The 15,204-nt window shown below is 36.6% G+C and overlaps 1 protein-coding gene across 1 annotated transcript in view; it reads right to left on the bottom strand.

The window, feature by feature from the left end:
- The window catches only part of LOC119576706 (ribosome-binding protein 1-like), a 68,683-nt gene that overhangs the window by 53,245 nt on the left and 234 nt on the right, over nt 1–15,204 (bottom strand). The window contains exons 2-6 of the mRNA XM_037924353.1: nt 14,464–14,623; nt 5,867–6,060; nt 3,083–3,220; nt 1,144–1,665; nt 526–661 (exon numbers count right to left, since the gene is read on the bottom strand). Of these exons, the coding sequence (XP_037780281.1) occupies nt 526–661; nt 1,144–1,665; nt 3,083–3,220; nt 5,867–6,060; nt 14,464–14,623 (1,150 nt within the window). The remainder of the gene's footprint in view (nt 1–525; nt 662–1,143; nt 1,666–3,082; nt 3,221–5,866; nt 6,061–14,463; nt 14,624–15,204) is intronic.

The raw sequence follows: 15,204 nt of genomic DNA, 5'->3' as shown, positions 1-15,204 counted from the left end.
GTACACCTGTTCACTTGGTGACGCACCAGAGCGCATGGAGCAGAACGTTCTGCTTGATGTTGCGGACTCCTGTACCCAATGTCTGGCCAATGCCAGAAATTACCAGTTTATCACTGATTTCTGTTACCCTTGGTTTCAGGCAACATGAACATACATGTCATCATAAGAATTTTGGCTGAAAGCCAACAGGAAAAGGTCATCACTACTGCACAAAGCTTTTATACTTTCTGCACAAGTGCAAAAAAAACTTGTGCAGAAAGTGAGATGACATTGCAAAGGAGAAGCAAGGAGTCTTGGTACCGCACACAACTGTCCGTGTGGGTCAGGCCACACGGCTGGGGAGAGTCACCACTCAAGTGAGCCTAATACTCGGATTCTGTCACACTGACCTCTGCATCATGGGCTATCATTTACAACTGCTGTCAATCATACTTATGGGGTTAAATGTTGACTGATTATTCCATATTTAGAACACTTCACAATTAGACAATTATTTCCCTAGTGTGAACATAAAATTCAGCTTACCAGGAATATCAGTCTTCTGTTTCTCTTTTTTCTTCTTCTTTTCTTGAGTTGGTGTAGCCTTTCCTGTCGAGTTCAAAGTGCCATCTACAACCTCAAAATTATCTTCAACCTTAGGGCGGGTTACAGGCGTTACAACCTGCAAATCAAAGGAACATGTATATATAAAAATTCCTAAGAAACTTAGCACTTATACCCAATGCAAGTGGGTTGTCTTCAAAGATGCACATTTTCTGGTGCATAATATTAACCCTTTGAAGTGACTGCAACCAAAATTTCCCCTCAGTTAAATCTTAATCTGGTCTTCTTTCAAACAAGCTGGAGGATTTGCTGTTCTTCAGGTTTAGTGTTGATATTACAAATTAACACAAGTCAACAATACTACTACTAATAGATGAAAAAAAAATCTATAAACAGTCACAGAAGAGGATAAATGAGAACATAGGCCTGGTAATCGACTCCTTGGTCACATGAATCAGTACTTATGGAGCCTTCTATGAGTAAATATTATCCATTAAACTAATATGAATACAAGCCTTCCTAGTGTCAATGGAAGCACAAAATGAAAATTATTAGTTACTAAATTGAGAGAATTGGGGGGGGGGTGAATGTGCAACTCACCTTTTCCTTCTTATTTTCTTTTCCCTGAGGAGGAGGGGTGGATTCTGGAGCGGCCTTGGTCTTTGCAGCCTCTGTCTTGGCTGCCTCTGTCTTGGTCTCCTTGGCCTTGGTGATCTTGGCTGGTTCAGCTTTTCCCACATCAGTTTTTGCTGCCTTTCCTTTGGCTGGTTCTGCCTTGGCAGCTTCAGTCTTAGAAGTTTCAGTCTTTGCAGCCTCTGCCTTGGCAGCCTTTGACTTTCCAGCTTCAGCCTTTGGGCTTTCAGCCTTGGCTTGCTCTGACTTGGATGCCTCTACCTTGGAAGTCTTTCCTTTAGAAGACTCCACCTTCAGAGCATCAGCCTTTGGGCTTTCAGCCTTGGCCTGTGAGGACTTGGCTGCTTCTGGCTTAGAGGACTTCCCCTTTGCAGCCTCTACTTTCACAGCCTCAGCCTTTGTCACAATAGTTTCAGTTACCTCCTCCACAACAATCTTACGAGGAGCTTCATCATCATCCTTGTCTTTCTTCTTTTTCTTCTTCTTTTCCTATAAGAATATAAAGTTGACCCTAAAATATATTTGCATCAAGTTTGAAGATATCAAGAGAAATACAATTTACATATTTAATACATGAAGTCAGCAAATGCCTTCTCTACACAGGATACATTTTTTAAAACTACTATTATGCTAGAAGCTCTTAACAATTTAACCAAAAGACAATGAAATGGCAACCTCTGGATCTCATAACTCTAGGTCTGACTCGGCATTTTGTGTACTACCAAGACTGGTCAACAGAAAGGACCAGGGGCAGTATTCACAAAAGGTCTACAAATGTTCTTTGCAGTTTAGAGTTTGTACTGGTACATCTCAAAGTTGATGCAGCAAATTAGAATTTACAAAGTTAAAGATCCTATGCTGAAAATCTGTTGTAATAATGTGCCAACTTGCAGGTAGGAATAGAATGCCAAGCATGGAAATGGCAGCATTCATGGTGCTTGCACTCTTTCAGTTACAGCTCACAGACACTACATTCCACACTTGTTTATCAATGGAAAAAATGCAAAAGCCCCCTTCTAAATGCCAAATGAGTAATCACCCTCCAAGAGACTTGTGCACTCATGGCGAGTCTTTCCCATCGCCCACAGCCAGATTTTCCCATTACATGTTCACGTCACACATTCTACAAGCCAAAATTTTTCATGTGGGTCAATTGATCCATTTCTTGCATATTTACTGCAATATTTTATTTGAAAAATACAAATTGCACCATGTTCCTTCACAGCTGATGCAGTAACAAACATGGGTGCCACATTATAGTTCACTCTTTGTGCAATATCCTCCTCATAATTTATATTTATTGAACACTAAATTATTGTATTACTGCTATCAAGTACTGTCAGAGGGTCTGTAAAAAGGTCAGCATTTGTTCTAATTAGTAGTGCTGCAAAGGACAAAATTGCAAAGAACAATCATAGATCTTTTGTGATTACCAAACCAGGTTACTGTAATAATGCAGCAACTTGCTTGTATCATTGCATTACAAGGAACTAGTGAGCATAGGTCTCATACTTCCCAGTCATAAAAAGTAAACACTGACTGATGCTTATCCTGCTCCCCCTCCCCCCTCTCTCATGCTTATCCCTTCTCTCCCCCCTCCTCTCTGGCCCATCTCAGGCCTTTTACCTCATCTCTACAACTGGTGATTGAAACAACCACAACAATAAGTATGAATACACTATGTCCACTAGCCATTAAAAAAAAATGCCAGATATATAAACAATCCTTTCCATTTAAAAGAGCTTAAATTACAAGAATTTATAACATTCATATATTCATTCCCATTGTAAAGCCCTATTTCTGAATAATACACTAGTTCCATCCCATTCTATGCTTCAAATGCATTTCCAAATTTACTAATATATACTTTTCTCCCTTTAAATGAGAAAAACTTGTTCATTCTCACCTGCTGAGGTTGGGGAGAAGCCTCAGGTTCTGTAGAAGGTGGTGTGGTGTCTGGTTCAGTAATTATTTCCTCTACTTTTGTTGCTGATGCTGGTCCATTCTGCTCAAAGTCATCCTTCCTGACCTTTGGCTTCTTTTGCTGAAAGAAATGCAATGGTATATACTGGCTATCTACAAAAACTATAAAAATATATTCATTTGAACAGGGAGGGTGAACAAGGCAGAAAAAAATATGAAAAAGAATGGGGAACAGAAAATAAGGAAAGAGAAAGCAGAAACGGGATGGACAAGGATGAAGTAAAAAGAAATAAAGGAGGAGGAAGACGGTAAAAGTTCTTTGAATAAAAGCAGAACATCAAAAGCTGCACTGTTTCATCTAAATAAATCATGGAAAAGAAAAAAGTACAATACCCAAATGGAAAATTGGAAGAAGTGAGGTAAATAAAAATTGCTATTCTAAGCTATTGCATAGCCAAAAAATGGTGTTAAAACTGGGAGGGGGAGCCAATTTGGGTCAGGAGATTAAAACTTGAGTTAAAATAGGTTTTGAATACCTGTATATCAAAATAAACTGGGATAACTCAATAAACTCCTCAATTCAACCCAATAATAAATTTTACCCACACCAAATTGGGCCATCTGCATTACACAGTCAACAAAATGAAGTATATGAAAAGTCTTTCATACTATTCCACAGTTTTGGCTTTGGCTTTCAAAAGACAAATTAGTTTAAGCCTACTTGGGAAGGCTGTACCTTTTCAACAATCACAGACAAGGCTAACCATTTTCTTTTAAGAGTATGGAAGAATAATAACGTTTAAGTATGTGTTATCATGTCAAAGGTTAAAAAAAAAATGATAAAAAATAAAATAAAATCTACACCCCAATAACCTGGGATCAACAAAAGAAAAGTGATAACTTCGAAGTTTCAAACTATATAGATAAAATGCAGAACTGACCCTCAGGCAATATGATTTTTTATCATTACTACTAAATATCATTTGTTAATTGTTCTCTGTATTGCCTGATACCTTCATTCAACCTACTTCTGCCAGCCCAAGTCAGTACTAAGAAGACAAGGAATAGGCCTACTTCACCTCACGGTTAAGTGACCACCTACTAAAAGCATCATGTTTCCAGTTTTTGTTCCATTAAAAGGAAATAATGAGATTGATGCAATTTTTGTTTTACAAATCAGAGATCATACAATTGTACCTCTTTTAGAGAAATTTCTTTGAGTTATCCCTCAAAAGGCATGAATATAAAAATTAATGTTTGCCACCAAACTGTCGTCTTCTGATTTTGCAATACTTATCATCAGAAAATAAAATTCCAATAGCTTAGCACTACTGATTTTCCTATAAAGAGGTATGCCTTAATATGCTTAAGTCTGGTAAGTAATTAGCCTTCCCCTCTATGGTACGTTTCAAACAAGTTTGTCATTTCTCTCATGCACAAACAAGCAATTTCTAGTCTCCATTTTATTTCATGACCATATATTTTCTATTGTTCATTATAATACCAAAAATATTTTTCAAGGCCAAAAATTATTGCAGTATCAGAATGTTTTTGCCTATATGGAATGAATAATCTTTTACAGAATTATATCCATGGTGCATACAATTTAAAACTTTTAAACACTTCCCAGCTTTAAGTGATAACAAGACTAATAATAGTTATCTAAGAACATTAACCCTTTCGATCCAGGCGACATGACCATGTCATGAAAAAATTTGGCTTCAGGGGCAAGTGATGAACATGCTGTCACAGGAAAATTTGTCTGTAGGCCTGCAGTCAATAGCGTTTCAGGTGAAGACCAGGGTAACAGGAGACTCGCCACAAGTACACAAACGTCTTGGGAGGTTTATTAGACTTGTTTGGCAATTTTGCCATATTACCATTGATGTATGAGTGGAATGTAATGCCCAGAAGCCGTGACTGGAAGAGCACCAGCTTCATGGAGAATGCCATTTCAATGCTCATCATTGTATTCCTGGTGCCGTGACCAGCAATGCAGGTTGCCTTACAGAAAATTTATAAAAAAAAATGTAGACTACCTAGAGATATGATATGGAGGATAGGCAAATAAAACGGTTTTACCATCTGGATCAATGCAGATCAAATGGCAAATATGGACATTGGAAAATGGCAAAAAAGCTAAAAATACATATACATAAAAGGAGGAAATAACTTTGCAAATAGGAGGCATCACAGCACACATGCTCATGTACGCCCGGCCTACAAGCCACCACCTGGCAGAGTAGCCTAATGCCTGGATTTTTGGTCATGTGATTGCCATGATGCAACTAGATGTAAAGGGTTAATGAACCAAGCCAAAAAGAGAAGAATGAATATTTTATAAACTGTAGTGGGTTAATTTTGCCCATCATTTATAATGCATACGATTTTAAATATCAATATCCTATGATCAAACAAGGTATGAGAATATATGTTTACTTACTATTCATGGAACAAGTTTATCAAAAGAATGGCGAACATGATATTCAAATATTCTAAAATAATTAATGCAAAAAATTACGGTGGATCAGATCAGTATTATGTCCTTCACAAGTATAAAAATTAAGGAAAAAAAGATATGGTAGCTATGCTGTCAAACACTTGCTTTTACTCTTTAAAAAAAAGAAATGATCAAATTACAATAAGTGGAATGGGAAAAATGTGTAGCATACATTCTACCTTAAAACACTTTTTTGTAGTTACATTTCTCTCAAACAAGTAAAAATATCAACTACCTTCACTGAAACCATAAACATTTTCCACACACCTTGGTATTTTTGTACTTTTGTTGCCTGTCAGTCTTTGCTAGCGCAATCTGTTCCTGTTCCTGCTTCTGACGTTGTTCGGCAAGAGCTTCTTCATAAGGGGTTTCTTTTGTGCCCAAAGTGGCAAGTAAATAGACCACAACTGTCAACACCACCACAACAGCACCAAGCACCAGTACATCCATGGTCAGCAGCACTGAAATAAGTAAGATTAACTTTTATTATGCAATAATAGTGTCAAATGAGGAAAACATACTCCCATTACACACACACCAAGAGCTTACACATTAGGGTTGGGCATTTCACGATTTTTATCACTTGAAACCGCTGTAGACATGACAAAATATAATTTTAAAAAATCAAATACTGCCAAACTTATTCTCTATTATACCATAAAGAGTGGAAGTCCTACTCTACTCCTGTTTTTATAAATATCCTTCATCCTGAAACAGGTAAGCTGTGAGTAGGGCCAAACCCAGTATGACAGAGGTCCTTGTCCAAGGTCAACCACTTGGCTAGTCATCACTATGGTTATGCCAGTGGATTCTTGAAATTAAATCCCTCCTGCTTACCTTTCAACTATAAACAATACACTGAATTCCACATCCAACCAAATTTTTCCTTGAAAAATAAAAAAATGCCTGTACTATTTTTTGCAGCAATACTTGGAGCTTGAATTCTACCAACTTAAGAGAGAAGCAGATTCAAGATTTCCCTACTTATTTTCATATTATAACTGCTCAAGTGGTCTCTTAAGTATGCAAACTTTCTTGAAGGTACATTCCATTACCAAAAGAAAATAATAATTATCTAACCGCTTGTTCATGGGTGGCATCTACTATGATGCCATGGCAGTGTAGGGCCGATGCCGCAGGTGGCATCCCTACAGATATACCTATTTGGATGACAACTCGTCTACCGAAAAAGCCCATGCACATTGGGTTAAAAGTATTCACAGCTGTTCTACTAGGTCTGATTTTTAAGGTGATTTTGGTGGGAAATAAAGTCAAAGCCTTGTTTAACTTAACTGCAGCTTAAGATTCTGCACCCAAGTTTTTTTGTTTTTTTTTAAGTGCTAATGGGAAAATTCCTGCTGCTTTTCTTCTTGGGAATGACCATAAAGAGTCAATGTTTGACAGTTTAAATGCTTAAATAGGCAATGTTATATGATACCAGAAAGCTACCTCAATCTATCACTAGAATTAAATTTTACTGTGCACTCACTCATAATATTCCTCAACAGTACTCAACTTCAGTAAAAGAAAGTAAATAAAATACCTATTCAGTTTTGACAAAGTATTACTGTTCATTTTAGCAGTGAGCATTTACATTTTTTCTTTTTTCTTTTCTGAGAGGGGGTGTATTTTCTTTGTGTGCTATTCCTCAAAACATGGCATTATCCACAGGGAAGGACCGAGATGGCAACATCTCTGGAACATTGCCAAGGAACAAAGAAAAGTTTATTGTCGAGGACTATAGTTACCTAACAAGACCTCCTAACCCTCTTTATCTGTGATACTGACTGCACATTTTCTCTTTCCTTCTTAATTATTTTGCTGATAAATACAAGATAAAGGGAATCATTATGAAAACTTTAGTGAAATACATTTCATATCCAACTCGCCTTTGTCACCACCTCTAATATGCATGGATTTAAGGTTATTAATGCCTCATGGCTAAAAGGTTAACAATAAATACAATATGATCCCAGGGACCCCTGATCTCATGGGATTTTTAAAAAATCAATCTTAAGGCTTTACGTGTTGTAGGCAACACTAAATTTTCCATTTAGAAAATCCTCATGGAAATTATTAAATAAAATCAAGTAAATTAAGAGCCTAGATTGGTATGAATGACGATCTTCAGAAGTCATGAACTACATTTGAAAACTCTTGTTCTCTATTTTCCAGCAGATTTCAAGATGCTGAAAAAATATATATATAATGCTATCCTGGCATTACTATTTCTCAATTACATTTAAGTTCAGACTTCAGGAGATTCAAAATAACATTACAAGACTAGCACAGTTAAGAAAAAAAAAAAAAATCTAAACCGAACACTGTACCCTAAACTTTTGGCATAGATGCCTTTGAGGAGATTAGTCTTTGTCAAATATTATAACTGAGTGAACTATTATTGAAAAATACCTTATTAGCTTTATTCTATAAACAATTATCAATAACAAAAAAATTACCAATGAAAAAATGGAGAATGGCTGTAGCCACAGATGAAACTTTTTGGAAAAAAAAAATTAAGTAAAATACAATTTAAGAAGGCAAGTTAATGCCAACTAGCTGAAAGTTCCTACCTGGTTGGGAAACTTGGATCCTTACATAATATTTCCACCAAAATTATCTATATTGTTTGGCAGGAGCATGCCAGTCTGATCAGAGTATGTTTACATAAGGATACTTAGACAAAACTTGCAAAGGATAAAACTACGAACTTCTCCTACATAACCAAGATATATTGGTAAATATTCAGAATATGTATATGCACCTTACCATGACAAAACTGGTACCGATGGGTTGCCCTCGTCTTCTACTCTATGTAAGAATTATGCCATGGAATCCCACCAATACTCAATATACTTAGCCACAATAGTATGGAAGGTCAAGAATGTTACCAGGGAAATCAAAGGTTAAAATGTGAAATATATGAAGCATGTCATTAATTCTTCCAATGAAGGTTAAAATATACAAGAAGAAGGTCACTATCCTATCTAATAAAAGGCAGCTGCTGCCCCCAAACCCACCCTCTATATATTTAGGGCAGGATGGAGTGACCAATCAGTCATAACATTATATAAGCAGGGTGGTTTTTCTTCTTTTCAACAGGATAGGAAAGGATTGAGGTCATGGAAGGCAACTGAGCTAGATTATGTGAAGAATGGGGCTCAAAAAATGATCCAGCAAGACACTGAAAAGTGGTTGGGCAAACCCACTTGCTGCTTTTGTTTTATAATAAAAGAAGTATTAATGAATCTGATGATTATTTTAAACAATATTTACAATCTTCGTACCTTGTTTTACATATAGGGACTGGGGGGGGAGTAGCCCCAGAGGGTGATCTCAGGCACAGCATTCTGCATTTGATAAAATTGGGTGTAAAGCTCATTTTTGTTATTTCACCCTGCATGTCAGTCCTGCCATAAATCTGTAGAGGATTTTTTGTATTCCAGGGAGGGGGATGGGAAGGGGCAGAAGATTTACATATTATAGTAATGTTCATCATGTATGTTGTACAGCTTATTTGACATATTTACTTTACAATTTTCTTTATATCCATCATCCCCCCTCCCTACTATCAGGGCCAATTTTGTGGGGTACAAGGGGGAGGGGTTGCATGGCATAATTCCTACATATACAAAAGTATAGAATTAGTTATGATAGAGTAGCCATGGGTATTCTCAACAATTACCAATATATTTCATACCACTTGGATAGTAACAAGTCTGAGAAAAAAAATGGCTTTTCACTTTTACAAGTGCATCTGCTTATTCCAAGCGAGATTTTGAATCTCAAATGTCTAGAAGATGACAATTATCACCCAAAATATATAGTTTAGCTAATTTGCAAATTAAAAAACCTATGTCAAATCAGACTAAGGTAATTTAATCAGTTTAAACAAATTTGTGGTACTATGAAAATGATTTAGTTACGGGGTTTGACTTTGCCTTTTGCTCTTTACATCATTTACAAATATGCACTATTGAGTTCATATATGGTATCAAATGAGAAATTGCAAAATTCCTTTGCAGCCAAAAGGCTTTGTATCAGCTGAAGTCATTCAAAGTACATGTAGCTACTACCCAATTTTCCTTTCCCCCTCCACAGCTAACAATTACAATTACTGCTTCCAATTTTATGGAAATAACACTAATTCTAATTCAAATCAAACTGTTCTGGACTATCTCAAGAGCTTTCAGCCATATTTCACATATATGGAGATCACAACTAAACTTATTCATTACACTTGGAAGCTTAACCCATTGCAAATGGGTGATTTCCCGCTACACAAGCCCTCTCTCCCTAGGTGTATTCATAGTGGCCTGGGCTCCACTGCCATGGGCTTATGTCGCCACCTTAGCATGCGTGGTATGACCATACATGCCCCCGGAAAAGAAGATCTGCACAACATAGCATTTATGTGCATGCCACCCCATATATAGTCCAGGCATGCAATGGCATGTACACATATGCCACCCAGCAGCTAAACGTTAAGGGGTTAAATCTGGGTACCCTTAACCCTTTGCCGACGGGTGGCATGTACGCACATGCCATGGTATGGGGGGACTATCTGTACGTACATGCCATGGTGTATGTATGGACATGTCATGAGTTTTTTTTTGTTACAATCACGGCAAAATATTTTTCTGTCATTGAAAGTGTGATTCAGTTGTTCTTAACACTTTCTCATTTTTGCCATGCAAAAAAAAAATAAATAAATAAAAAAAATTAATAAAAAATAAAAAATACAACAAACCAACAATTTCAAATGCATGATGCCACACACTGCTTATTTTATTCAGACTAAAGACTGAATAATGATCAACTAGAGTCTATATAACAAAAATGTCCTTCAGTCTCAATTTATCAGGAAATGTGGCAAGTAGAGACTTTAGAAAATAATGAAAACTGAAAATACAACATATGCTTGTAGTATTATGAAGAAACGGCATGGGATGCTGGTATTTGGCATGAGTGTTCGCTCATGCTAGGGCGACGATATAAGCCCCCGGCAGCGAGGCCCAGGCCACTATGAATACTACCCGTCGGGAAAGAGTTAATATAGGACAGATTTTTAATTTTGGGGGGGTTGGTATCATTGTAGATATGTCATATCTAAAGTCTTCTTTCATTTCATGAATAACCAAAATAAAAAACAAATTCATTAATTTTTTTCTGGAGGGGCACACCATACTGTTGGACGAACTCCTCTCATAGTGAACGCACAAGTTGACAAAAAAAAAAAAAAAAAAAAAAAGTGATATCCTTTATCTATTATCTCGGAGTTGTACCCGTTTCTTTTTTTTTTTTAATTTCTTCCACCATAAGGGACATTTGTTGCTAGTTAAGATATGAACTAAATCAAGGATATTAAATAAATTTGTAGCAATAATATTTGCTATCCTGATAAAAATTACTATTCAATGATGAAACTCAGATCCAGTCTTGGACACTTGTTGATTCTACAAGCAGCTTGAAAATACTCTGAAATTCCATTTACTCTGATAAAAAAACCTTGTTACAATTGACTTTGGAAAATTAGTTTCATAAACAAATAATGGTATAAAAAAAAAAAAAAATGTTGTCTAGCATATAAAGCTATCTCAAAACATCTATAACAAAAAAATCAAAATGTAACTAGTCCTCCCGGTAGTATAAACCTTAGAGATCCCTAACCAACTAGATTAATGCTGGGCACAACCACCAGACTAGTAGCACCACTATTTCTGTTGAACAAAAGATTCCAAAGTTCAAATATTTACAGCCTGAAGTATTTATAATCAAACTAAAAACTAAACCACCAGATAACAATTAACAAAAACTCAGAGTGCGCAATATTGGAATAAAAAGAATCACTATATTATGACCAGAACCTTAAATATTCATCCAAACATCCTTAGAGTTTTCTCATGATGTACTGGACCTGTTGAATGACCAAGTAATGCAAGATATCTATTAAGGCTTTTCAGTTCCTATCTATTTATGTATCCATTTACTTATTATAAAATATATATAATAAACATTTAATATATCATACGTATTGAATTATACACATACATTATATGTATGCATGCATGATATATATACATACATTATATACATATACTATACACTATTATATAAATGCATAAACAAATATCCCTACTTAAGGCATACACACTTAATCCATAAAAAGTATTTGTATGTAAAAAAGAAAGTTTTGAAATTGACTTATCAACCATTTCAAAGTTTATACTATACATACTTTTTCTACTTGTGATAAATTTGTTTTATTCAATGACAGACAATGAGAACATGAGAACTTTCATACCTATATCAGTTTATATTAAGACAGCTTTGGAAGCCAAGACCATACAAACTAAATATGTAGAATATACATATATGGCCTCTAGACCTATCCTACCTTCTGAAATGGTTTATAAACAGCCATTACATTCAAGCAGGACAGCTTGTCACCCCTCTGGGATATTAAATAATGACTAGTTTGAAGTTCTTAGCTTTCCAAAATATACAGGGTGTGGGTTTGTTAATCTTTGCCAGTGTGTGTATATATATATGTAGGTTGTCAGTCAAAGTTTTCCTACTACTAGATTACAGGCAATATTGTCAACTTTCCATCAATACATATATTATATATACATACACATACATATATTATATATACATACACATACATATATTATATATACATACACATACATATATTATATATACATACACATACATATATTATATATACATACACATACATATATTATATATACATACACATACATATATTATATATACATACACATACATATATTATATATACATACACATACATATATTATATATACATACACATACATATATTATATATACATACACATACATATATTATATATATATACACATACATATATGTAACACATTACAATCTGGATAAGGGGGAAAACGGTCCTGTACTGAAACCACTGCTATTATTAATCATTTAACAATTTATAGACTAAAAAAAATTCCTGATAAAACTACAGTAACCCTAGCAATCACAATGGGCCACATTTCTGTCAAACAATACTGCATATGTATACACTGTCAAGATAAATCTTGAAGACCACTGTAATAGTCTACAGGCTTTGTTTGACAAACAAGACCTATCCACACATTCTTCCCATGACACAGCTATTTGAAGGTTGTTGCTTTTTGTAAGGCAGGAAAAAATGCCAAGGCTAGCCTAGGGCGAATGCTGAAGTCAATTAGCGCGCCAAAACTTTACCCACTTAAAACTAAATTCCTAACTATAAATGATCTGATTTTATCATTTCTTAAAGCATATGAATAACAAATATTCCTAGGCATGTGGATTTAAAAACTTTTAGGAATAATAAGGATTCTACCTAAATCTATTTAAAAACTTTCTTCACAGGGATCTGTGAAGAAAGGCCAACAATTTTAACTCCAACCAGGCAGTGATGTAATGTTGGGCAATGACATGGCCTACATGTTTTCAGTACTCTAGTAAAGACCAATAGCTTCTATCATACTGTAAAACCTACTATGGCAAGAAAATACTGACAGTAAATAATAAAGATAATGAAGATATTCAACCAATTCTACCGTATGGAGGGGTCATAATGATGTGGCCTCAAATGTATTGGATGTAGTGTGTTTAATATGAAGAATAAAAAATGGCAACTATAACGACAGAATCAGGAGGACTGATTCACCACATCTTTCATTCTAATTGGATAATTAGATAACAATACTTGATTATGTTTTGTATCTTTAAATATCATATATCATATCATATAATACATAATATAATATATATATTTTTTTTTTTATTGCTGCCCTCAATTTTATTCATCAAAAGATATGGCAAATCGGAGTACCCAAGAGCCAGGGGGGGAGTTACCAGGTTACCTTTCTTGAGATTGTCCAAAGTGTAGTTATTACTCAATACTAGGGATTTTCATATATACTTGCATATATGAAACTGCATTGAATATCAATAATGACAACAAGGTCTGAACATGCATCAATATATATCAACACTTATAAAAATCTGAACAAGTTAATCTACACAATTTTCTCCAACATATTCACTCTCCATAGTTTTTCTTGCCTCAATCGTAAATTGATATTGCACGTGAAATTTTCCCCCCCATAAAGAAAGGTCTTTGTACATAACCATGTACTTTGTGCCTAAAGCCTGGCACAGTATCAAGATTATGCCCAAAAGGACAAAGTAACTATCCAAAATAGGACCTCATCAAGCAAGGACATGGCATTCATACTAGAAGTTCTGGCAAAGGCAAACTTCAGAGTAGAGTTGGCAATACATCAGTGATGCTTGACCAGTTTCACATTTCATGAAACTGTCAGGAAGATCTACATTTTCTGGTTTGCTTGATCATGTATGGAGGTGGCAAATCTTAGTCAAGGCACAAAACATAAGCATAGCATCGCAGTGCTTAGTTGGGCATGCATAGTCATGTCGACTTCAATACGCAGCTGTGGCATTGTTTTTACATTGCAGAATAACCCTCTATACCTGTTCTGGACAATAGCCAGGACAGTGTCAACTCCCATTTGTGTTTACAAGCAAGTTATCACAAGTCCATTCACAAGTAAAATGGCCCAGGGTCCTAGCCACTGCATTAACACACACACAGTGCAGCACCTTGGTTAACATCCTACACATGAAACGGCAAGTCATTACTGCAGGAGTTTTCCTACTTTCAACAATTTTCTGTCGAAGGAGGCACACATTCATCCGAGGAGGACCTACCAACTCGCTCCTCCAGATTTTACCACAACAGGTGATACTTCCTGAAGCTGCTTTTGGCTCCCTCATCACTTCACTTTCTTACCAGACATGGAAGTACCTTGGATTGCTGTCACTTCACACCCTCTCAGAGCTGAAGGGGCCAGCCACCACACTGAGAATCCAGAACCTCGCACGTCAATTTCCCGACATATTTCTCTTGCTAGGTAAGCGCAGCTGCAAGGCCCCTGAGAGTTAGGAGGCTCGCTGGGAGGACACAGCTGTGGCAAGGAGAGATAGGCCTACCTCCAAGTGCATCTGTTCCTACACTCGCGAGGCGCCAGCCACTCTAGGGCCCTGAGGAAGCTACCTCGTTGTCTTTACCTATTTCGCGATAAATCACTTATTCCGGATTCCGAGGGTTATTCATCCCCACTGCGAGCTGTTCAGATGGGCGTAACACGTCGAGTGATGAGCAAAACACTTCCGCGGCGGCCGCGGCTCCAAATGACTTTGACAGGCCGGTGCTGCGGGACCTGTCTGGCCGCCACCCACAGATTGCCACTATTTCCTCACTAATTATGTGCGACAACCCCTCCGTCACTGAGCATAACGAATGTATGCACTTGTCTTACCTTTCTGACAAACGTGGAGGACTATAGATCACGAATTGTCATTAAAAGAGGGCACCACAAGACAGAGAAAGTGTGGGCCGCTCCCTCCCCTGCCTCACACAGTGCACTGGCCGAGCCGTGATGCTAGACGCCCCGTCATTGGTCGTTCGACGATGCAACGCGATCCCTCATTGGCTAATGTGCGATACAACGCACCCTCTCATTGGCCACTTCACGGCTGCCATGTA

This window comes from Penaeus monodon, chromosome 9 (genome assembly GCF_015228065.2).
Source record: "Penaeus monodon isolate SGIC_2016 chromosome 9, NSTDA_Pmon_1, whole genome shotgun sequence".
Classification (NCBI taxonomy): domain Eukaryota; kingdom Metazoa; phylum Arthropoda; class Malacostraca; order Decapoda; family Penaeidae; genus Penaeus; species Penaeus monodon.
Note: the sequence above shows the minus strand (reverse complement) of the source record. Positions and strands in the feature narration are given on the sequence as shown.